This window comes from Macrosteles quadrilineatus, unplaced genomic scaffold (genome assembly GCF_028750875.1).
Source record: "Macrosteles quadrilineatus isolate MER2022 unplaced genomic scaffold, UCM_ALF_1.0 Scaffold_4__1_contigs__length_99947679, whole genome shotgun sequence".
In the NCBI taxonomy this organism is placed as follows: Eukaryota; Metazoa; Arthropoda; class Insecta; order Hemiptera; family Cicadellidae; genus Macrosteles; species Macrosteles quadrilineatus.
In genome coordinates, this window is record NW_026542597.1 from 97,189,450 (window position 1) to 97,215,861 (window position 26,412).

At 37.1% G+C, this 26,412-nt stretch overlaps 1 protein-coding gene across 1 annotated transcript in view; it reads left to right on the plus strand.

Annotated features, from left to right (window-relative positions):
• Positions 1-16,510: 16,510 nt before the first annotated feature.
• LOC128991480 (katanin p60 ATPase-containing subunit A-like 1) overlaps positions 16,511-26,412 on the plus strand; it is a 40,143-nt gene continuing 30,241 nt past the window's right edge. Inside the window, exon 1 of the mRNA XM_054414393.1 lies at positions 16,511-16,684. Within this exon, the coding sequence (XP_054270368.1) occupies positions 16,531-16,684 (154 nt within the window). The 5' untranslated portion in view covers positions 16,511-16,530. The remainder of the gene's footprint in view (positions 16,685-26,412) is intronic.

Consider the following 26,412-nt stretch of genomic DNA (forward strand, 5'->3'; position numbering starts at 1 on the left):
AGGTGCTTTTATAACATAACCTAACCTAACCTAATACAGGTGCATCCATAGCATAACCTCACCTAACCTAATATAGGTGCATCCATGGCATAACCTAGCCTAACCTAATAAAGGTGCATCCATAACATGACATAACCTAACCTAATAAAGGTGTATCCATAACATAACCTAACCTGATATAGGTGCATCCATGGCATAACATAACCTAACCTAATAAAGGTGCATCCATAGCATAACCTAACCTAATCTAATAAAGGTGCGTACATAACATGACCTAACCTAACCTAATAAAGGTGCATCCATAATATAACCTAACCTAACCTAATAAAGGTGCATCCATAGCATAACCTAACCTAACCTAATAAAGGTGCATCCATAATATAACCTAACCTAACCTAATAAAGGTGCATCCATTTTCGAGTTCAAGTTTTAGTTAGATAGAGTCTACGGATTGGGCTACAGACTACTGTGGCACGATTTTGATAAAATTTGGTATGTTGGTATTCATCCATATCTCCAGCAGTTTATCTTTTTTTATTTAGATTTTTAAAGATGATTTATCCATTAAACCCATAAAATAACAGAAAATAGAATTTTCACAAAAATGGCTTAAGCGAATTTGTTTCAAATCTAGTCTACAAATGGCCTTTTAAACTCTAAAAAATTGCACTCCACTCCCCAATACTAAAAAAATGACGGTTCGAAATATATTGCAATTGTGATTTTATACATGAAATAAAGCTACTCCCACTCCCACCGTTAACCAATAAGGGCTTTTGACAAACTAATGTAAGTATGTGTCAGTTTGCTGATACCGTTTATTTAAATGAGCGCACTTTGTAATAGATAATATTTTAAGTAGCTTTGACGTTTTAGTACGTAATTAGTAATATGTTTTCTACTCACCACTGTCTTACAATGTAAAAAGTACACCTAAACCTTTTAACTAGTTATCCGGTGTTTGTTGATTGAAAACAAAGTTTTAAAGTAATGAATTAGCTATTAACTTTGTTGTCTGTTTTAGACAGGCATTGATTGATAAAATAACAAGATATAAATAGTGAACAACAACAATTCGGACACAGAACCAACGTTAAAATTGTCTTCAACTGCTCCATCGGGATTATTTACATCTACTTAAGTAGATAAACAGTTTAATTTAGAGTTACATGTTCATGATCGTGGCGCAATTCAAGTAAGATGGGGCCGTTTAAAAGTTGTGTAACTACGTCAAGTATTGAACCACTGTACCTGCAGTAGGTCACGCTTGGAGCTGTATAAATAAAATTGTTTTGTTTATTTCAACAGCACATGTACAAAGTTGCATGTTTGTACAATCACTTTATGGAATAGTATTTACTATAAACAAGTAATACAACAATGAAAAAAATAGAATTTATTGTATAGCAACATAAATAAACAAAACTGCCAAGTAGCATGTTCCATTTCCATACATGTGTATAAAAGTTGTAGCATTGACTTGAAATACTTCTAATTCTATTATGAAGCCTGAAATGGGTTTGTTCCTCTTTCTATTAATAAATTTAATTGACGAATACTTGTTTTGTCACTAAACGTAATATTGCAAATATAAGTGTTCATTTTCTCGTGTACACAACAAAATAAAATAAATTCATAACGTGGATACCGAATTATGTAACTTTGAAGGTTTAGAAGGATTTTTATTTATTCCGATTTCATTAATCATTCGATGTCCCAAAATGTCTACATCGAGTACATCGATACGTAGGCTACTGTACATCGAGACCTACACATTTTATTAATTTTTCACTAAATACATTTGTGCGGATTCTAAACGACCAAAAAAATGTAACCTTAAACAATCAACAGTTTTTAAAACCTATTATTTTGGAAACACAGCAAACGTTTATCTTTCAAGAACATAGCTTATCGAACACTAGTAACAGAATGTTATTTTATGGCTGCATGACATTCATTGGTGCACAACACGCTGTCTTGGTTCAGCGAAGTTGTGGAATTGTCGGCGTATTTGTACATCACACTGTACACTGTACAGAAATGTGATTAGTCGTGTACTGTATTAATTATTGGGTGTTTGATTGTTGATCAATTGTGTTGATAAAAACTGTGCTGTTGATAAATTGATTAGATTTCTACAAAATAAATTAGGTTTGTTGTAGAAGAACCTCTTTAGTCCAAAATTGAAGAGTTAAATAATTTGCCTTTCAGCGAAAAAGTTAACGCGATTGTTCATATCATGGAGAGGGAATCGATTTTTGAAAACAAAAATGATCCAGCTGTTCATTGAGCTTAATAATTATGGGTCTTGCTTAACAAAGCTTCACATTGCTTCTCACTCTACTTAAACCCCATTCTTTATTTACATTTTTTTTATAATACGCTAAGTCACGTTCCTATCTTAATTGGTTGCATAGTAATTTTTGCAATGTAAGAGGTAGCATGTGGGGTGGTAATTCATTCGAATTTGTATAGGTAAAGCAGCGGATAACAGATTATTAAAGTCTAAATGTTTACAACAGATTTAATAACATCGTCATCATTTTAAACAATTACAAATAAGGGAAATACTTAAATATTACCCAAAAGAGAATTTGGGCCGATTTCGAGCAACAGGTATACAGATATACTAACACTGACAGAAGGTACAACAACCCTAATTTACATGATATTCAAATCTGCTGAGGGAAATCCCCTGACTCACGGATTGTAATATACACGCTATATTTTGCATTTTATTTCGTAATTTTTATTTATTCATTAAGGTTTTACACTAAAACAGAAGATGTATTAGCCCGTTTCCTAATCATTAATTGGCAATTAAATAGCTATCCTCTAGGAGTTTTGATATTTAACAATAATGTATATCGATTCCAAACTAAAACTTCTTTGATTTTCATAACAAACCAAATATGGAATTTTGAAAGTAGAATGTCCCATAAATCAGTATTTTGGGAGCTATTGAAAAGTTTTGAAAGGACTATTTTTAGTTGCCAGTTAGCGTGTGTGTGGGCCGAATTACCGAAATAATCTTTCGCGTTCCAAGAAATGAAAGTACGTTTACATTTGGATATGTTTAAATCCCATTTTATTTTAAATACAATGGTAAAGTAATGCACTCGCACACACAGTACAAAAATATCTCTAACAATACTAATTTAAGGTTAACAAAATATTCCTAGTGGAAAAGTTTTATTGTGTTTACTATTACACTTTATTGGAACTATACCCAGCTGTCCTTGATTATTGGACTTTTTTAATAATACTGGCTAAAAACAGCTGATCGTGGCAACAAAATTTTACAGCCAATTCAGTCTATACTCACTCTGTACAGTAATATTCGGCTTAGAATACCAATACAAAATAAGACGATAGTGAAGTGTTTATAAATGTATCTATGACGTAAAATACCATATGGGGAAAATACCCTCGGAATCCTTGAGGTATAAATAAATAAGGGTTGGTTTAGTTACCTGTTAACGTAGTGGTATCCGCGGGGGGCGCACCACGACTGAGGAACTTCGATTTTGTCGCTCAATACGCTACAAACTACAGACAACCCCTTCACTAGTCTCTGTCTACAGTACCTGCCTCCCAGCATACCATTCAACCCCCATAGCCTTATGGGGATCATGGGGAGATTGGTGTATGAATGTTGTATTAAAATGAATTGAGGTTAGCCATTCTATTCTTGATTACGTATTTTTGAGAAGTCATCTTCATCCACCGTTTTTGGTCCCCACCACTACGATGGGTTCACAAATTTCAAACTTGATCACCTTCTCTACACTTAAATCAATACTATGACAGCGGTGCACACTTGGGTCCGTAAAGCTGAAAAAGAATGCAGAGTTTGTTTAAAATGAAGCTATAAGATTGTAAAGCTTTTGACGAGTCAGAATCATTTGCCAAAATACAAATGAAAAAGAGGAGCTGGGCTCAGTTTTGATACATCATAAAGTTTCCCAAGCTTCCCTCATGATATAACCTTCGATAATAAAGAAACTCTAAACCCTAGACTGTCTGTGATTAACTACTAAATTTCGTATTTCGTAGTTTCCAGATGTACAGAGTAGTTTAGCATCAAACTGTATAAAAAACTATATAAAAATGTAATATTGGATTGATAAAATGTTCGAAATTCTATTTTAGTAGTTACTATTTTAGTAGCATTCATATTTTTGAAGCAATAAATATTTTCCAAAGGTAATGTTCAATATACTCCACTAAGGCAGTGGCACAATGGGGATGCGTGTTTTAAGAGAAATTTAATGTAGGATGAGTATAGAATAGAGTAAGATACTGTAATTTAGGTATTTTTCTGGCTAGGATCAGCTGTTTTAAGGTAGTTTTAGGGGAAGAAATCGATCTCCTCCATGTGATACTACCTTTAAAATAATAGCTCAACAGCTGAGAGGTCCATCAGCTGCAGCATATGCAAAAGTGAAAAGTCGGGAAACCCCCCTCGAACTGCCGATATTTGTGAATGTATTTAGTAAATGTGACCTATATAGGTCACATTGACCTATATAGATTTAAATGCGTGATATCACGCATTTAAATCCAAACGTAGTATTTAAAAGCAAGAAAGTAGGGACTCGGGTGTGTTTATATCGAGAGAAAATGGGTGAATCAGGATCAATGGAGGGAAAGGTGCGTGTGACGGTCAACCACCCCTGCCGTCTTGATCGTGCCTTTTATCATGAATATGCAACCTCGGAGGGGAGGGGTGTCTGTGAGTGTAGTAGAGAGTAGAGCATTGTGTCAGTGTAACAGTTTAATAATATCACTACCTCAGAAAGATACCGACTGAATTTCTTGTTTGAACCTCGATCGTAACCGAGAACTTCGATTAAATTCGATTTATTACATTCGATTGATTGCACTTCGATTAATAGATACGAGGAAATAGCAGATTCATCCATCATCCAAATGCCACTCACTCACTGATTAAAAGTAACAAAACGTCGGAATGTCAAACACTTTGACAACCTGTGTGTGTGTCATTTGAGGACTTGATGAGCAATAATGGTATTCAGAGAAGTCTCACATCTAAACTTCCTAAAATAATGTAAACAAACTGATTTACGAATATATTTTTTTGTGTTTTTGTATAGCTTTATGCCTTAAATCTAAAATCTAAATCCATTCAGTTTGGATACCTGCACAGAGGTATGTTTTGAAATAAAAACAAAAAACGTTATAAAAATCTAATCTTTTATAAGGCTTGCATATGAAAGTATGAAAATGAATATATTCCTTTTATCAACATTAGGTGACTTTTTGGTTGGATGCAAGATGTATTGGAGTTTCTAAAGAGTTTCCAAATTTAAATTTAATGCGTTCTTAACTTTCTAACCGTATTAAAATTCGAATTATCCAAATAGAAAACCAGACGTATCCCTACTCTCATCAACTTAACTGACGGGACCATTACAGTTGCTCTATAACAATGGATCACCACCACTTCCTCTCTAGCAGCTACCCCTGGTACTCACCCGGGGGGTGTAGGAAGACGTGGGCCTTGAGCAGTTGAGTCGGAGGGTAGCGTCTGACTCCGCGACGTCGCACCCGGGTCCTCCCTCGCCTCCAGGCCCTGGAACAGAGGGTGGAGGGTAGAGTTGAGGAGGTTGGTACCTTCAAGTTCGAACCATAGACTATATCACACATACTGCCTTGTATAGTCTGTATGGTGGAACATACCACCACACATCTCTCTTGACCCTTTACTTGACGACTGGCCAATTGTTTAAGAACCGGATCAGTCCCATGTGGACGAATGGTCAGGAGATAGGTTTCATCACACAGACTATGGATTTGTCATATTTTTGTATCAACTAATTACAGACAATTTTGAGGACTGTTGACAATCTTGGTTTTCAGGAGATGACTGAATCCTTGCGCTAAAATTGGTGTTGAAATGGTGGATTGTGTTTAGTCGTAGTTTGCCCCGAAGATGAATTATTGCTGCTAAGTATCAAAAAACTCAGCCACTTTTGCCAATACAACGACTTGGTCACCTTCAGAAGACAGGCAGTCTACTTTCTTTGGCCGTGTTTTGAGGTATGTTTCTGTATATGTTTAGTGTAGTGTGTTTCTAGTTTTTCATCTAACCTTGAATAGGTTTTAAAACAAAATGAACTATATAATTTGGAGGTACTTACAAGGGCGCTGGGGCCGGTAGCCTAGGGTGTCTGAGAGGCAGAGTTCCATGGCAGACGTCCCCGACACGGAACGGGTGGCTGAAGAAGAAGTGGCACAAGGGAACCCTGGTGTTCTGAAACACAGAATTTGTTTATCAAAAATATAAGAAACAACAGCCTCAGAGACACAGAGGCTAGTATAACTTATGACAAATAGTGACATAGAACTTTTGGGGAGAGCGGTATTCTTGGGGGGAAAGATAGTTGGTGTGCGAATTCTGAATCCTAATGACGCGAAAAGGGTTCGATCCAGGATTAGGGCCAGGGCTCGCCAGTCCTCCGTTTCCCCATAGAACATTAAGAGGCTGATTAATTTAGCAAAAATATCTAGTTCTGGAACACAGATAATTGCCAACTTAGTAAAAAAAATACAATATAACATTATGGGACACAGAGGTAAACATCACAAATAAGAAACTATTATTAGGTTTTATATTAACTGATAAATTATGAATCAGGATTGCAATGATTGCAACATAGTAACTGACTTCATCAATCATAACTGTGTCCATTACTAGTAAATTAACCTGGTCGATATGCTACCCGAAAAAGCATGAGATTTATCGCAAAGGAACTAGATTCCAGAAGTGGACTTCACAAAATAAACTCTGCTTCCACCGTTACAAAAGTAAACACCGTAGCCGCTATCAAGGCCCAAAATATCTCCGCAGGAAGCACACGTCGACAGTTCGTTTTATTTAGATCCTTCTACGTTGATGTTGATGACCGGGAGCGTCTTTATTGTACGCCGCACATGTGTACAAAGTGTTCGTCTTGATCAAAGATTGATTAGTTCATAGGAGCTGCATCATTTTGATCGACAGTTTGTTTTATTCAAAATTTGACTTTAATCCCTACAAGTAGAACACCCAATTGCGATTTCTGAAGCCTTGATGTAGGGATGTGTGACATTTTTACATCAACCTACATCATGAACGTACATCATAATCTTTTTTACATCCTGATTTTTTACATCATGTGTTTGTATGTGAATAATTGAATTGTGAAAATCAAAATGTACATAAAGGGGAGAGAAACATGTCTTTAAAAATTTTCGCCCGTTGTGTTCATTAGTTGATGTCTAAGGTTTATTTCAGTTCGATTTTTGTAGAGGGTGTCGTGTTTTTACCTGTTTATTTTTAAAATCTCAAATAATTTGTGACGGCTTCTTTGAATAGGTGAAAATACTAACTGACATTTCGAATGACGCGTAGCAATCCGTCTTCAGGCACAGAAAACATACTAATAGCAGTATGTTTTCTGTGCTTCAGGTCAAGCTACGATTCGCCCGGTTTGACTGTATACTTTGATCGAGGAAGCATACCCTCTAGTTTGGATTTCAAACTGTTTGAGATTAAACTATCTACATTTGTACACTTGTGTTTTTCATCTGTCATTACAACCCTTCAATAAAGTACAACATGGCAACATGTACAATGAACCATAAAATAGGCGCAACAAATGTACGAAGACATCCCAGTCAAACATAACCAAACTTGAAACACAGATAAAACGAAAATACGATTTTACAGTGTTAAAAGACATTTATTAAACTTAGAATCCAAAGATAGTTTTCCTACGTAAAGTTTGATAGTCTTTATCATTGCTCGTGTCTTTTGAGAGTTGGAATTGATCCAAAATTGATTAGGTTAAAGGAATTGCATCAGTTTGAAGATTAGCGATCAGCACCGAGGATCAAAGGTCTATTGTTTTGCGTAATGTTGAAATTGAAATCTTGACACTCAATCGTTTTACGGCTTTGACAGAGCGATTCTTTCAATTTTATCTATGCTGCATATCCGAATAATCGCCAGCTAAATTCGAACGTTAATAAACTCATAAAGATTGAAAACAGTTTAAAGAAACCCCTTTTAATTGATCTCAAGTTCATTTATTCGGCATAAACCTGCGCTCTTTTGATGTTCATATAGATAAGATGATTATACTTTCAATATCTAAAGTCAGTGGTTTTAAATTCATTCATAAGCTATTATTTCCATTGCAGTTCAGTATATTCTTGCCTCATAACTACAACAGAATTTAGTATGAAAAACCACGAATGACAAAGAAGCGCAAAACTGGTTCATTCGACTTTGTTTTCATTCATTCATCTTTGTGTTCAAACTGGATCTTAGCAGATGAAGTTTCTACTTCAGTATTCAATATCAAAAGTTGTTTATTCATTGATAGTCCAGTTTGTATTCCATTTGCATATTGACACCCTAGAGAAAGGAAATTCAAAGAAGAAAAACTTGTTTGTATTAAACATTGTCTATATTCTTTTCGAGTCAAAAATCTAGCTACTGTTGGTCCAAACTACGTTCTTCAGGAACCAAGATTACTGATTTGAAATTGTATGCTTAACTGTCACTCGGGTACATCACACATACCACAGAAAAATAACCGTATGTTTTCTGTGACAGTACGTTCTCCCAGTAGTATAAATTTAATCGACCCAGGCGCAAACGTAAACACTGTTATCAGTATGTTGTATCCTTGTATTGCTGTATTGCACACAACGCATCAGTATTGTGCACAGATGTGTTGTATTGTTTCTATTGTCGCTGTGGTAAGTTATACATGACGTAACAGATGATTGTCACTTATACAATAGATCGGTTTGTCGTTAATGATCTCCTAAAAGAGCTCAGTTGAGTTATAACTAGGCAAGACTGGCCTCGAAAGAAATTTCAGCAGAGTAGTTGAGTTTTCTTAAACTTTGGGGGTTCTCAAAAGACTAGTATAGGCTACGGTACACAGATAGATCAGTTATGGGATAGAATCAGTTCGGAATGGCTTTAAAAAATACTACAGAAGTGGTTGGGTTTGTTAAATTGAAAGGTTTCCAAAGAAACTTTTGAACAGTGTATAACTCAATTTCCGTGTTCGAATTAGGCTAGGAATTGATTTGATAAGACACTGGCAGAGTTTTTGAAACTGCGAACCTGGATTCAGCTGATCATTATAATTTGACTTTAACATTCTGATTAAAGAACAGCTGATCCTTGTCTGTAACACAGCTACACAAGTCACCCTCCTCCTTTATTTATTTTCCATATGGTTTTGGGTTAGATTACGCCTTATTTGCGACCCCAATAAGTATTTTTTTTTCGTTTTGTGACAAAATGTTCAATCCGGATTCCAGATACGATTTTTCCAGGTGTCCACACAAAATATTAGGTTCCTTGAAAAGAAAGAGGTTATCTTTTTGTATAAATTACATTGGTCTACACTGATAACGTTGACACATCGTGGTGAATTGTTGTAAATGTTCATGCATAAAATTTATAAGAAAGCTCTGCTGTATAATAATTCTCTGAAACATGTGTTGTTCCTAAAATTTGAATTTCATATAAAAAGATAAAATTTTGCTTAGAAATAAAAGTGGATATGTTTTGGACATATTCAATGGTATTCTGTAAAAAACTATTGTTGAGCGTCTCTACTTTTTCGTGATAAACGTAGGCCTTGATACTTGTGATTCATACGGTTGTTTTCTATATCGATACAGCCATAACTTTGTAATTTATTGCAACAATGTAGACATGCGATTTGTGTTTCCCGATGTATCCGCAAGAATGCAGCAGCATACAGCCGTCTCTGTACGGTGGCGCTGCCACACTGGGTAGATCACAAGTTAGACACTAGAATGCGTTTGTTGTACGATAGCGATGATCGTAGTTCTCAAATTATCCGGTAGATGGCTCGCATATGCAAACCATTGTTGTGTCTGATGTGAGTTCGAGTTGGGTTGCAAGAGGTAGTTATTGTTCTTTGTTGAAGAAATTTGTTCGGAAAAAGCTATATTGATGAAGTAATTCTCTTCGTTTATACGATTTGTAAGGGTACATCCGTGATTTCATTTCAGCAATGGTTGAATAACAATTAATTATAAATTATGTGTTTTTCCTTGATTACTACTGGTTTGAAAAATCATTCAGCTAAATAAATAGTTGGTCTTGGTCAGTGCCATAGCTACAGGACGTATCACTCCATCCTTATTGTAATCATATTTGAGTTTCAATTCGCCCAGTTGTGGCCCATCTTGTAACAATAATACTTTGTATAGTCTGAATTTATTGCTATCTAATAAATGTAAACACAATATAAAAACTGTCATGTAAGATTTTTTCCCCTAAAATACTTTTTTCCTTGGTTAAACTTTTAAGTCGCGCTCTCAAATGTTGCCGATATATAGACCTAAAATCTTCTGTAGAAGCGTAAACACGTGAGGACATAGTTATAATATCAAGATGGAGCATGTCAGAATAACCTATTTAGTATTTTCAGGATAAATTAAGTCCATCCTTTGTCCTAGTACAAACACAGTGATCCAATCCCACTTTGGACAACGCCGGTCCCACAGTGCCGCCACCTACTTCGCCATATCTAGATGAGGACGTTGATGTTCCTGTACCATTGTCTGAGGACCGTTACGTTACGTTATGTACGTCAGAATGGAAAGGTCCTGTCTGTGTAATTGACCGTAGAGCGACCTGGTGAGGCAGCGACGCCGCCCTGTACTGAGGAAGTACAAGTACAAGTGTAGGAGAGTGTCATATAGTCTGTATGATGGGTCCTGTCTGTGTAATTGACCGTAGAGCGACCTGGTGAGGCAGCGACGCCGCCCTGTACTGAGGAACACTACAGTGTCTGTACAAGTACAAGTGTAGGAGAGTGTCATATAGTCTGTATGATGGGTCCTGTCTGTGTAATTGACCGTAGAGTGGCCTGGTGAGGCAGCGACGCCGCCCTGTACTGAGGAAGAGAGTAGAACAGTGTCTGTACAAGTACAAGTGTAGGAGAGTGTCATATAGTCTGTATGATGGGTCCTGTCTGTGTAATTGACCGTAGAGTGGCCTGGTGAGGCAGCGACGCCGCCCTGTACTGAGGAACACTACAGAACAGTGTCTGTACAAGTACAAGTGTAGGAGAGTGTCATATAGTCTGTATGATGGGTCCTGTCTGTGTAATTGACCGTAGAGTGGCATGGTGAGGCAGCGACGCCGCCCTGTACTGAGGAAGAGAACAGGGCAGTGTATGTACAAGTACAAGTGTAGGAGAGTGTCATATAGTCTGTATGATGGTACCTGTCTGTGTAATTGACCGTAGAGCGGCATGGTGAGGCAGCGACGCCGCCCTGTACTGAGGAAGAAAGTAGAACAGTGTCTGTACAAGTACAAGTGTAGGAGAGTGTCATATAGTCTGTATGATGGGTCCTGTCTGTGTAATTGACCATAGAGGGGCCTGGTGAGGCAGCGACGCCGCCCTGTACTGAGGAAGAAAGTAGAACAGTGTCTGTACAAGTACAAGTGTAGGAGAGTGTCATATAGTCTGTATGATGGTACCTGTCTGTGTAATTGACCGTAGAGCGGCATGGTGAGGCAGCGACGCCGCCCTGTACTGAGGAAGAAAGTAGAACAGTGTCTGTACAAGTACAAGTGTAGGAGAGTGTCATATAGTCTGTATGATGGGTCCTGTCTGTGTAATTGACCATAGAGGGGCCTGGTGAGGCAGCGACGCCGCCCTACACCGAAGAACACTACAGAACAGTGTCTGAACAAAGTGTAGGAGAGTGTCATATAGTCTGTATGATGGAACCTGTCTCCTGCCCCTTCGTCTACCTAGTACTGGCCCGTGCCTTAAACCATTGGCTAATCTCCAGGTAGACAGGTTCAATCATACAGACTATAGTCATCGCTCAGGCATAGAAAGGAGCCTCCAGGAAATCGTAAAGGAGTTTTGGCGTCGAGTTCACGAATAGACGCCTCAAGAAGAAGGGGTTTGGACCATTTCCCCTTGATAACCACGTGAGTGGAAAAGGAATAGGAAGTAGGAATAGGAATAGGAAGTGTCATTAATTACTCAGATAGTACGACACATCCAAGAAGAGCAGGAAGTTATAGGAACTTTGTAAGCACTTTGACTTTTATGCATCTCCAAAGAACAGGAATGTATAATTCACCACTCCGATAAATACAACTCCAATGACAAGAAAGTAGTTAAACAAGAAAGTCCAACACAATGAAATCTTAGTCTCCAGTCCAACTGAAAGGTATACCTTTAAAAGAAGGCATCTTTGTCACTGCGTTGGTCACTGCTGTATGCCTACCTCTAAAGAACAAGTAATGTTCTTAGTAACCACTTCTGCAGCTATAACCTCCATATAAAGTACATAAGGGGGTCTTCTTCGCCATTCTATGGGGGAACCTTATTACAAAACGAGATTATACCTATAGTAGCCGATTCGAATACGTGTTACCTTTAACAATATTCTTATTCTTCAGATCGCCATTTAGTCTTATTGTACTGAAGGTCTTGTATTTGGATCGAGTGTAACTAGCCTAGGACAACTGAATGTACTGCGACAGTAATTTGTGATGAACGGAAGTAGAAGGCTGTTATTGAAGACCTCACCTAATAGATGCTGTTGTTTATCAAGTTTTGTCCCAGGACAACTGAATATACCGCCAACAGTAGGGCTTGTGTGGGATGAACGGAAATAGAAAGTAATATGGTTACATCGTTACATCAAACTTCACACCGGTCTCGTGAAGGAACAAGCTGTTCATAATCATCCCATCAGGACAAATTAATGCCTGTGTTGAAGCTAAAGATAATACACGCTCCGCTCTACCAGATGAAACTTGGTAAAAACTTGTCTCTTCTCACTGTAGACTTTCATAGAGTTTTTATGTCGTCAGTGCTCACTATAGGCCAATTAACTTTCTAAAAAAACTAAAGATCTCTGCAAAGATAAATGAACGCACGTTTAGTGCGATCTGTGAAATGTGTCGCGTGTTTTTGCAGTAAAAACTGAGCCGCATGACCTACAAGAGTATTAAACAGGTAATTACTTTTAGACTCATTTGAACAACTCGTACAAGTTTTTCTCGACTAGATATCATACAGCCCAGCTAAACTAGACTAGAACCTGTATTCATTTGTTACACTATTGTTCGGTTATTATTTAAAGCAGACATGATGGAGCCATATGGACTTAAATTAGTTTTGTAACGCGTGCAAAACCAAAATATGACAAAACTTTTCCGCCATAAACGAACGCGGATTAAACGAGTAGGTTAGTAGCAACAGCAGGAGTGAGATACACGTTGACCAAAATTTAGATTGAATATATTATATTATATATGAATAAGTTATATTAAAGATTTTAGTTCTCATTGTGTACGTGGTTAGATTGAGTGATTATTCAATTAAGCATTCAAAAGGGTGCTGATTTGACATTTAAAAAAGTCAACACATATCTTTTTGACGCTTAACTGGACATAGCAGTTCTTGATCATTGAGATGTTAATACCATGGTCTTGGCTAAGAAATATCTGGCCCCAGTCAATCGCAAGGCAATCATTAAATTATTTAAATACTTATACAATCATCTTTGCCTTAAATTGAACACATTTCTGTGGCGGTTTTGTATAAATATAATACAAAAAGGAAAGGGTTGAGAATATTTTATCTCAGAATTGCGAAACTTGTTCCTCCGTGCCCTAGATTTTGTTCAGGAAGTGATTAGTGGAGGAAGTTCTTATCGCCTGAAAGCACTGTTTTGTTCTCTAAATAGGCTAAGAGGTGGCTTTAGTGGAGGAAACTTTCGATACAAAGAAAGTTTTTCTTGCTTGAAACCTGTCCTTTCCTTCTTTAGGTAAGAGGTGGAGCTTTTCCGATACAGAAAAGGTCCCCCTCATCTGGAACACCCAAATCTTTTGCTCTCCTAATGGGAGAATTTACAAATAGGTTTTGAATCGCCAGTTCGAAGCTTTTAGAGCGATTAAAACTTTAACCTCCAGAAATAGAGCACCTAAACTGTTAGCCTAAGCACACCTCTCCGATTACATGAATATCTCCGATAACGCACGTAATTTTTATCCTATTTCAGGTTATGTGCACAATGACATGTACTCACCCCATTAACAATTATAATTCTAGTGCTTCTTTGACGTCTGAATATCGAGTGTGCCAAACAGACAAACAGGTCATTGCAAACAAGAGAGAGTTGCTGGGAATTGTGACAACTGGCTGACATCTTTGGCGAAGACCAGACCTCTCTGTGCACTGAACACATACAAAGACGGCAAAATATACACAGAGACTAGTAGAGACACATTTATACAGTTAAATGGCTGTTAAACATACCCATATACAAGTCGACCACTTTCGAATGACCTTTTACTTAGGCCTATGTACAAATGTAATAGAAGTCGGAGAATGTTTGTCTTTAGTCAAAGAACACTTGACCTAAACGCACAATACTAGTGAAATAACTCCTCATTCTACGAATAAAGAACACTCGGAACACCTAACTCGATTCTTATTGCAAGTCTACGACAATTAAACACACTATGAGAATTCCTCGTTCTACAGATCGAAGATCGCCTTACCAAATTTCTACCACAAGTCAAAGGCCATCAAAAGTACATTCTTCATAATAGTAGAACCTCGATAACAAGTCTCTCTGGATAACAAGGGTAATTTTGAAATCCCCTTGAAATTATTTTACCCCTAATAACATGTTATTGCAAACCTTAATAAGAAGTCAGCCTTGATAACAAGTCTTATCTTATCCTACTAATATTATAAATATTAGTTAACTACTTTTATGCTGGGTTTGTTATTGGTTTGTTACTACTGTTGCTTGCCTAACCACTACGGTCTCGGACTTCACTGCGAGATATAGGAACTTACTATCGAGGACAATCAACAAATATAAGGGTTGGAACTCATTACCCTTTTAGGGGGCTCAGCATTCTCATCGCGAAAACAATATACCACTGGCCGTGAAAATGTTCCAAAATACGACAGAACACACTCAAACGAGAAAAAAAGGTTTCGAGGTCTACGAAACACCGTCCATTTACACCTGTGTTCGCCATCTAAAACACGGACAGCAGTTTTACCAATCGTTCAACAATTCCCTGGACTCAGCCGTCCGTGGTTCGCCATCTAAACATTACACGGACAGCAGTGTCACCAATCGTTCAACAATTCCCTGGACTCGGCCGTCCGTGGTTCGCCATCTAAACATTACACGGACAGCAGTTTTACCAATCGTTCAACAATTCCCTGGACTCGGCCGTCCGTGGTTCGCCATCTAAACATTACACGGACAGCAGTGTTACCAATCGTTCAACAATTCCCTGGACTCGGCCGTCCGTGGTTCGCCATCTAAACATTACACGGACAGCAGTGTTACCAATCGTTCAACAATTCCCTGGACTCAGCCGTCCGTGGTTCGCCATCTAAACATTACACGGACAGCAGTGTTACCAATCGTTCAACAATTCCCTGGACTCGGCCGTCCGTGGTTCGCCATCTAAACATTACACGGACAGCAGTTTTACCAATCGTTCAACAATTCCCTGGACTCGGCCGTCCGTGGTTCGCCATCTAAACATTACACGGACACCAGTTTTACCAATCGTTCAACAATTACTTGGACTCGGCCGTCCGTGGTTTGTCGATAGTTAATTACTGTACAAGGTAATAGCCGCAATTTTACTAACACCGTGGGAAGTAATGGCAGTAAATTACTTTGCACTTCCTGTCGTCCATTGCGCATCAAAACGTGGCTTAGGTTCAAGATGTGCTGCATATTACGGTGTAATTCTACGCATGTTTTGACCGAATATCAATTTAGGAGGAAAGTGCGGTTCCTCAATTTTAATGAATGTTTTGGTTGATCTTTGATTTCTTGCTACATATAAGTAATAGAAGGGAGAGGATTCAGGGTCCAGTTCAATAGAAATCTAAATGATTCTTGAGTTTAATCAAGTTTCTAACGTTCTAGTAGCTTTATTCCTTTAAACTTGTAAATATAAATTGAGTAGGAGTATGCACAGTTTTCCTATACTAGTATAATTAGGCACTCGCTGTTGCACGTAATTTATACAGCTGAAAACTGATTCACAAAGAACACCCCATTGGATAATCAATTTTGAATGAGCGATTTGAACATTTCAACACTTTTGAAAGAAAAGTATGTAAATTGTATTGCGGAAAATATACAAATAGTACTTAATCTATAAAAATGCAACGACTGTTCTCTTCAACACCTTACTACGGGATAGAGTTAAAATTCCGCCTCTGTGTCATAACCCCAATATTTAAAACAAGTGCAATCTTATCTTAATTTCAAGCTGTGAAAAGTCTTTGTGTACTCATGGCCAGGAACAAAGAGAGGTGGGAGAGGGGCGGTGACTCAGTGATAAGGGGAAGCTGTTCCTACTGATAAGGCAGTGTCTGGTGATAACACAGTGGCCGTGGCGGGAGTCAGTAGTGGCAGTGACAGCGGCAGATCTAGGTGGCAGCGATGTCTCGCAAAGGTAGGGCCGCCCGTAGAAGTGTCGTGTCGTTTGGACGTGCCGAGTATCAGCTGTTCAACAATGAGGATCAGCTGTTCCAGAGCGGCAAGGATCAGCTGGTCAAGCGTCCGCTCAGTCTCGCCGACTTGGACGAGTTCGAAGGTAATTGCGGAGTGGTTTTTGTGGTTTTCGATTATTGTGTTGTAAATATGTAAAGTGGAAGTGTTAAAACGTGATACTACGCGACAAATATCGCAAATATGTGTATAGTTTCGAGATAAAACGTAAGGATACGCTGATGGCTAAGGTAGATTTAGTTATTTATTATTTTAAAATATTGCATACATCCGAAAAGTTTGAACTTTTAACGACATCAAACAGATCTTTTCCGTTAATTACTCTTTGTTTTTCAGGTTGAAATTTTGTAATCCTACAAATCCTTTTTAGGATAACGGTAGGTAACTTAGATTGGTGTAGGTTATGTTAGGTAGGTAGGCCTACAATCAACAGAATGAAGCGTAACCAGTCTTTATTAGTGATTAAAGAAACTTATATAGTGGCTGTGAATTAATGGAAAATTCACCCAAATCCTAATTAAGTTGAGATTGAGATTTAAATTATGTACAAACTGCTTCAGTGTGTAGTGATAGTGGAAACTTTGAATATTCAAGTAGTCACTTCAGAGTATATGGACCAACTGTAATCATAATTTAAACTTCTGGCATGTTAAGCTTTTTAAATTAGAGATTAGCTGTATTTTCCCAATAAAATAAATACAATAAAATATTGTAGCCTATACCGTAACTTAAAAACATCTTTCTGTTGTTTTCTAAAAAGTTCATAAATTTTGTATTTAAAAAATGATTTTAATTTTCAATGCAGATAGAAAAAACTTATTATAAATCGCAACAATGCTGGTTGATGAGAATGAGTGAGACGTTTTTCTGAAACAGTCTGGTCCAGAAACCAAAGGCACAACAGAACAGTAGTGTGACTGTAGGCAATTATAGTGGGAATAACTGTAATGAAAAACTCATAAAATATCTGTACGGTCAGTATATTCGATATTTTATTGCCTGCGTCCTCGTAATTATAGTTCAGTCAGTTCGTTACTTTCAGAGGCTTAAACACAATGCCGCTTCAAGTTTTGCTGATGTAATTATTCGAGAGAAGGAGATGTAGTAAAGAGAAAGTGTAAATTATAGTGAGAGGACTTGATGTAAGCAATACAACTAACCTGAAACGTGATAAATCTGCAGACAAGTTCCACACCTTCCGTACTATTTTATAACTTGTGAGAATAAATAAAACCACACAACTTTTTCCTTGTCAACTAACTATGCTTTGTCCGAAATATCATCAATATTTACATAAATGCGTCACACAAATGAATATCAATGACTTGATCTAGTAGCATAATGATGTCATGCTATTGGACTTACCCTGAATCAAAACAAAAATTATATACAAACAGATTCACTTAGGAAATTAATTGTTTCACAATACATTTAATATTTTAATGTATTTTCTACAGTAAACTTTTTGAATTTTGCTTATATTGATCGAAAAGATTTAGGGGATAACAAACACAACCTGCTATTTATAACCAAATTGTCCATATCCAAGATGATATCTGACAGTACTTCCCAATACCTTATAAATAGTTAGTATTTCACAATGTGCGATAAGTTAATCGTTTCAATAGACATTGTTGTGAGTTTCAGAGTTTCTTATTTCAAGGTCAATAAATTATGAATCATCAGTGTTACCTTGAATATGCAATGATTTACTCGACTGTTAGGGGAATTATTTACTTTTATATCTTATCTAACTTCCACAAACCCGGTACAATTCGCAGACTAAGCAATCCTTGAATTAGATACTTCACTATGGGAATTTTAGTTGACGTCATAGGTGAGATTACTGGGTTTATACACAGCAAGATAATTTTATGTAGCTGATTGTATCATAAAGTAAAACGAAATTACTTCTTTATCAGCCTCGTTGCGTGTTATTAAATTACCTGAAACAAAAAAATACGTCAAATACACTTGTAATGATTCACCTATTGGTAGGCCTACTGATGATGATTGGAGTGTCCAATTGCAATCCATCACCACTTACCATATTTTATGATGCATTTACCGTCTTGTGAGTAAACAGTAGTAGGTAGCGGTCCCATATCAACTAATTGATAATATTATTGTGTTTATAGTCCGGTAACGTTTACGACTTTTCAACTTAGTTTCGTTATCAAATCAATATAAAATTAAACTATAGTAGGTATAATGGATTGAAATAATTAATGCAAGAACTTATTGATGAACTAGCACACCCAATGCACAAAATCATGACATAAAAACCATCATGTCGGTTCGCAAACTAGTTCGAATAAAGGTAGGTTTACACGTTTGTACAGATTAACATCAAAATCGAATGATCTTTCCTCAAGATTATCATGCAAACGGACACATAATATAGAGGGTAGACCAGATAAAGTGTGTCAATAGCTAACTGTTTGATTATGAAAAAGACGGTTAACTTCTTATGGGGCATTCTCCTTCATTATTCTAGGTAGGTCTTTGTAGATATATTCATAATACCTAAAATAATAGCTTATTCCCTGTGTGGGAAATTCGTTTAAGTCGTCAGGCGCGCCACAGTTCACCTATTCACCGCTAGGCGTCGCCACCCTTAACCGAGTTCGCCCAGTCTCCACTAGATGTCAGTGAGACAAATACATCTAAATCCTTACCAGTATTCCAAGTTTATTAATTATTTAGGGATATTAAGGTACAACAACAATTTAACCTTCAGCTAAAAGATAAACTATTATTCTTAAATTATAAACTAAAGGACAATAGTACGATTTAAAGCTGTGGTAGTTTACTATGAGTCCTCTGTATCCGTTGACACTCGCAGGGAGTTTTGAGTAGCTGGAACATGGCTAGCTACTTGCGACCATGTAACGTCTAACATAACTGAAATTTAATGTAATTCTTTTATTGTTTAAAAAGCCGAGAGTCGTGTCTCTTACCTGAGACCGATGATTGGCTTATAAATAAATATCTCCTCCTGTTGTCAATGAAGGTTACTTTTGATAACGTAACAAGACATCCACACATCAATTTGGACTGTAACTGCCTCCGGTGCCGTTGGTTGTGCCGTAACACCAGGTATTAGGTATATAGGATTGATTAATTCTCGGTTTATAGCTGAGACTGACTAGTTTATTCTCAGCTTTACCATTGAACATGTTACAATTGAAATAGTGAAACGTCTGGTCTTGTTCATGTAGTAATAGTGTCGGATTTTACGCATCTCACGCCGGAAAACCGTTAATATATCTACAAGTTTATTTTAAAGTTAGGTTAGGTTAAAACGTAGACCTAACGTAGAACTTCAATTTGTGTATTGTTCCAAATAAGCTATGTGGTTGTAACATCGATATATTTATATATCTATGGGTGGTACATGTAGTAGGAGCGGAAACGTTCCAAAATAGCTGAAAGCCAAGAAACAAAATAAACAAAAAATCGTCCAGTGGTCGATAACTCTATTAAAAATATGTAAATGTACAGGCTTCTCTATTTTCACCCCACGCTGTAAATAAAACACGTGATTATAATTTCTTCAATTTTTTATGTTCTGTTTATACTTTGTTTTTATTTCGTCACCAGCCTAACAACCCATAAGGCACATGTTAATTTCTTTCAAATCTTGTGTGCTTATTGTTGAGCCTATCTTAAAATATATCTTATAATTAATAAAGGGATTCTGCACATATACAGGAAAATATCTTTCTAACAGTAGGCGTAGATTTTCCCTGCGATGCACTCGAGCCGAGGAAAAAGGTTTCAAAGAAACATGTTTGCCTATATTATGTAGATAACAAGTGTTATTTCACGCATTTTTTTGTGCTTTCAGGTAAAACGATTGTGGGGAAAAAAGTAAAAAGTGTGACAGAGTAAAACGTTCGGGAATCTGCTATTTTGCGTGCTGAAATTAATGCAAAAAACTGCCGCGTTTAGAGTAAACTGCAGGGTATATTATATATTACTAACTAGTTTTGAAAGTGATTTATTTTGGGGGAAGATATTTTTTACGAGCAAGCCAATTTTTATATTTTTTCAATTTTTATAGTTTTGTGGGGGTTTCCTCCTGACTGATAGCGCATCAACTCTTTCACATCAGCTGGCGCCTATGTAATGTACACCCATTCCATCGACGACTACAATTATCGAACCTAAGCCCATTAATTATACTAATGGTTAATTAGTGGTGTTACATCCATTGTTGTGATGCCCGAAAACTCTCTCTTGTCAAACACTGGTAATCTCATAACGGATCTGATAAGGTGGTAATTAGGAAAAATCACAATTGGCCAAGTTGTTATCTCTGTTGCGCGGTTGTAAACAGTCACGCGATAGAGGTGTTATACCGACCTATCTCACTGCAAGTGAACTTTTCGAATGTAAAAATGTGAAGCCGACGTCAATGCTGTAAATAAATTTTGTTAATGAAACAGCTGATCTTCAGTAACAAAGCTACACAGAAGATCTCACTCTCATTTTGCCAAGGCCCCACTAGAAAAATAGTGGGGCCTTGATTCTGCCCTACTAGGAAAATAGTGGGACCTTGATTCTGCTCTACTAGGAAAAAAGGCATTCCAAAATACCCCCGTCGCAGCAAACCTACAGACTAAACGAATTTCCATTTGCCTGATTTGATTTTCAATTAAAATTATTTCAATAACATTAGGTTTATTGAGTACCTACGTTTGCTGCTACAGGGAAGGTAGCCTAATAAAGTGAGTTTTTTTAGTAAAACATCAATAGCTTAGTATTAAAGAAATATATTGTAAACGTTTGATAACAATACGACAAGTAAACTACAACAGTTTACTTATTCTCCGTTAGAATAACATGGGAATTTTAAATTTACAGTTTATTTCATTTTATCCGTAACCAATAACCATACAAAAACACTTAAATATACTACATTATTTGTTTTTTAAGCTCTTCAAAATGATCTATAGAGATTTTGGGAAATTTTATTTTTTCAGGGTGAAAAACTAGAGAGCTTATTTTTATCCCGTAAATCCTATAAAACAGACTGGTTCCCATGGTCTGATCATACTGGTTCGCGAACGCGTTAGAATAAACGTAGGTTTACACGTTTGTACCAAACTTGGCAAACTTCATCAAAATCGGATCATTTTGCTTGAGTTATTGTGCTAACGGACATATATACAGTATATTGGGCATTCTCTTTTATTTTTCTAGGTAGGTCTTTGTAGATATATTCATGATACCTAAAATAATAATAGCTTGTTTCCTGTGTGGGAAAATCGTTTAAGTCGTCAGGCGCGCCACAGTTCACCTATTCACCGCTAGGCGTCACCACCCTTAACCGAGTTCGCCGAGTCTCCACTAGATGTCAGTGAGACAAATTCATCTAAATCCTTACCAGTATTCCAAGTTTATTAATTATTTAGGAATATTAAGGTACAACAACAATTTAACCTTTAGCTAAAAGATAAACTATTATTCTTAAATTATAAACTAAAGGACAATAGTGTGATTTAAAGCCGTGGTAGTTTTACTATGAGTCCCCTGTATCCGTTGACACTCGCAGGGAGTTTTGAGTAGCTGGAACATGACTAGCTACTAACCTTAGGCTGCGAAGTGTCTTACATAACAGTAACATAACTTGGCACAAAGCTAGTTAGAACATTGTTTAAAAAGCCGAGAGTCGTGTCTCTTACCTGAGGCCGATGATTGGCTTATAACAACATGTCGTTCCGTTAATAGAAAAAAATAATCCTCAGTTGCTATTTATAGCTGAGACAGAATATTTCATTCTGAACTTTACCATTGATGATGCCACTTAATTGAAAGAGCGAAACGTCTGGTCTTGTACATAAAACATAGTGTACAGATTTTTTTACAAACAACCGCCACGCATTCACACGCTCTTCACACGCCCGACGGATAACCCTGTCGTCAGCTGTTCCATGGATGATCTCTATTGGAATTTTAATCAATGCCAGAACCATGCGTATACAGAATGCTAATCTCGCATGGCTTGGTAATTCACACAACAGATGGTACGACGATTATCTAAGAGGCAGGTACAGGACGTCCTTGCAGACGACCTTGCGAGATTGGCGCCTTTCCCGCCAAGGCACGCTCGGTACACAGGTGTCATCAGCTGTTTTGACTCCTCTGCCTCCACGTGTCTTTACTGGCCAGTAGAGAATATGCGTGTTGAATATTAAACTTTGACTGTGGAGATTTTATTATTATTTAGGCACGAGTCCGGGTTTGTTTTCACATTACTTCAGGCTAGACCTAGGGGTTGCGGCATTATCACATAGTTAAAATTTGTGATTTCGCGGGATTTGAACCCATGACCTGAGGGACCTCCACTAGACCAGCTCGTTCCTCTTGAATAGGGGGAATAGAAAACCAATTGATAAAGCCACTAGCTAGTTGGGTGAAAATGAACCTGATTAAATTATGCCACCGTCACCGACAGAGTACGCCGATGTGTACTTATTTCTACACTTCACCAAGACCAAACAACCAAAACAAACTGAAACGACAAATTACCGTAAACTATAGTGTCTTTTATGACAAATCAATCATAATAGTGCCAAACACTATTACTTATACGACATTACTATAGCACGACATTACTATAGCAACACAAACAGATTAACAATACCATTACTGCACATTAGACATTACTTCTGAAAATGTGTTTAATTAATAAGACATTAACAGAAGGCACAGAGTAAGTTTTCAGGGACATTTCTTCCTGTTTCCCCAAGCATGTTTGTGTTGTAACTTGTGCGTGTTTGACTTTGTTTTGGACTCGCTTGTGTCTACGAATCGCATGCTAAACAGCTCTTTATCATTTGTATTACTGTCGTTATTTAATTTCGTGTGTAAAATAATTTGTGTGTACTTGCTGGAATAATACTGGACTGTTTGCTATTTCTTCATTCCATTTTGCAAATAACAATGTAGAAAATATTGTCAACGGTGCTAAAGGTTTCGGCATGGGTAGAAAATAAACCAAAATAGATTTTTTTCTCCTTATGGATAAGCTGAATAGGCCTACTAATTTGTTGTATGTATATTGGTAGTATGTAAAGTGTGTTTGAATGCTCAAGAGTCAAGTAGAAACCGATAGGCGTATACAGTACCGCAGAAAACATACTACTAGTACTCTAAAACATCAGGTAGCTAGATCAGTCTTACAATATAACAGTGGGGCGAGAAGTTTTCGTGTGGTATCAAATGTCGATGGTTTAGCTGATAAGCCATCTAGTAGTTATATATCGATGGCCATCTCTATTCGCCAAGGTCAACTACTAACCTATATATAGTGCCCCCCCATGAAGGCAATTTTTTGACCTTATACCGGAACTACTTTACGTTAATTTATATCTCTGCTTTGACTTTATTTGTATCATATCACTACTGAACTAGGGAAACATGAAACTTTTACTAGCTTATAAATAAGTATTGATATACTTGGGATACCGTAGTAATGCATTAGCTTAACTTTACAGACACAGAATGAAACATTTCATAGTTTGTTGACAGAACTTTTTTGGTTAGTTGACAGAAATTAAAATCATTAACTAATTATTTACTCCAATTAGTAATACAGTAATTTTGTCTCATCGAAGCAGACATGATTATTGATGTAGAGTGTATTTTTTTTACGATATTTGAATACAAGGTTTTCCACTTATTCAGTAATGATTGACATAAGGAGGTTATCTTACCTTCATACTTGTAAAGGGAAGTCGTAGGTGTAATGTAGGTCAGCAAATGTGGGTTCATTTGTACTGAAACGCGTATTATTCAAATATGTTTAGAGAATCGTTCTATAATTACGTGATTGGCGATTTCAGTGATTGAAGAGCTTATTGCGACTGTTCTGGAGCTCAACGAGAGTGTTCGAGAGCTTTTCAGTTCCCACTGGAAAATTTTACAGTAGGCCCTGTGATAAGATGTTGATCTGAAATTACTTTCCTTTTCATCTAGGCGTATAAATGCCAAACGTTCTAGTTTGTCGATACAGTATTGTATTTGGTTTTGCCATAAATTTCCCAATTACAGAAAAATAGTTAGTGTTTGGAATTGAATTTTTAGCCTACCTATAATAACTTCGTTAACGACTGAGATCAGCTGGTTCAATATGAATTACAATTTGAAACCTTACTAATCAAGAACTGCTGGGTCCAGCTTATAACTTTTGAAATGCTAATCTGTTTCTAATACTTTAAAATGACGAAAATGTAGGCTGCACAGCATACAGAAAACTCTTGACGTCATCGATGGGTTCAAAGACCTACAGAGTTTCTGTTGGCGTACCGCATCGGACTTACAAATGAAGGCCTTACCAAGTGTTACCAATGTGGGTAGACACTTTGATCTGGTAAGTGGTAATCATCGAGGTGACAGTGTGCGGTAGGCGCAGTACAGGTCCGCCCATGGGCGGCAAGTCTCTGGCGCCCACAGACGCCCCCTCCCTCAGAATTTGAATTCCCTGAAACCTAAGACTTGTTTGTCACCCGTATTAGTCAGAAGTGAAGGAAATCCACGTGTTTGTCAGGTTATTCTTAGTTTGTTCGACGTCACTGAAGTTGAAAGATCGGCGTTGGATGAATTCATGTTGAGTGGTGTTGTGCAGTTTGTCATCAGTGTTTGTGTTTGTTTGATTTCGTTCTTGCAAGAGAAAACTGTGGGTGTCTCCTTTTACAAACCACGGAGACGGACTGAAGATCGTGAGTACTGTATTTTTTAATCACCATTAATATAAATTATCTAGGAGTGAAGGATGACTTTAGGGAGTGATTTGATCTTTGTGGCTTTGTTGCTGACTAACAGCTGTTTCGTTAGCCAGACTAATTTATTTAAAGCTAATGATCAAGGACAGTTGGGTCCAGTTTCGAACCATAAAAAAGCTACTAATTCCTCTCAGGATCGAACCGGCGACGTTTTGATTGTTAGACGAGCAATATAATCACTCGATCTTATGATAAACCATAAGCTTCTGGTGTTAAAACGAAAACATGGCACATTGTAAAATCTCCCTTGAGATCATAGAACGTCGACATCAACGCTCTCTACAGTTACCAGCACGACACACAGGCGAAGGTTTCATATTGTATAATAGAATGAGAAGCGCCCACTTAAACTATTCAAAATCAATGGTGTTCAACTATTATAGTGTTGAAAGAAGTAATGTATTATATTCGTATTATAACCTTGAATTCTCAAAGGCGTTATGAACACTGACACAAGTTTCAGTACAGTATTGTCGGAGATCACGCCACCCCGCGTGTAGGCTTCAAACTGTGCTTTCCGAAGTTATACAACTATTAATGATCTACACAACACAGGCCCTGGCTATGTTTATAGTTTTTACCATGTATGGTGTGTTTATACAGGCTGTTTATGTTGGAAAACAGAACAAAGTGTTTAGTTTTTGTGATCGAGAGTTGGTTTAACTTGGAATAATCGTAGAGTATTTGATTAAGAGTATTATTGAAGAATATTTGTTTTACAAAACATACGAATGGTGATAGTACCTGGATTACTGCCAGAACCAATACTTCCTAACATAATTACCGATAAATCCTCTTGTAGAAGGTTACACCTAACCCTCTTTAAAACAAGAGGATATATCGGTATATCCTCTTTTATGCAGTTTTAACAGGGATACGTGTTAATTTACGCCCTCAATAATTTATTTTATAAGCTTGAAAATGTTTTTAGATAAATTTGCGAATGTTAACTGTTTTTGTAAAATTAAATTTTCATCTCACGTTTCTACCATACAAAGTATACAAGTAAAGTTACTATGGA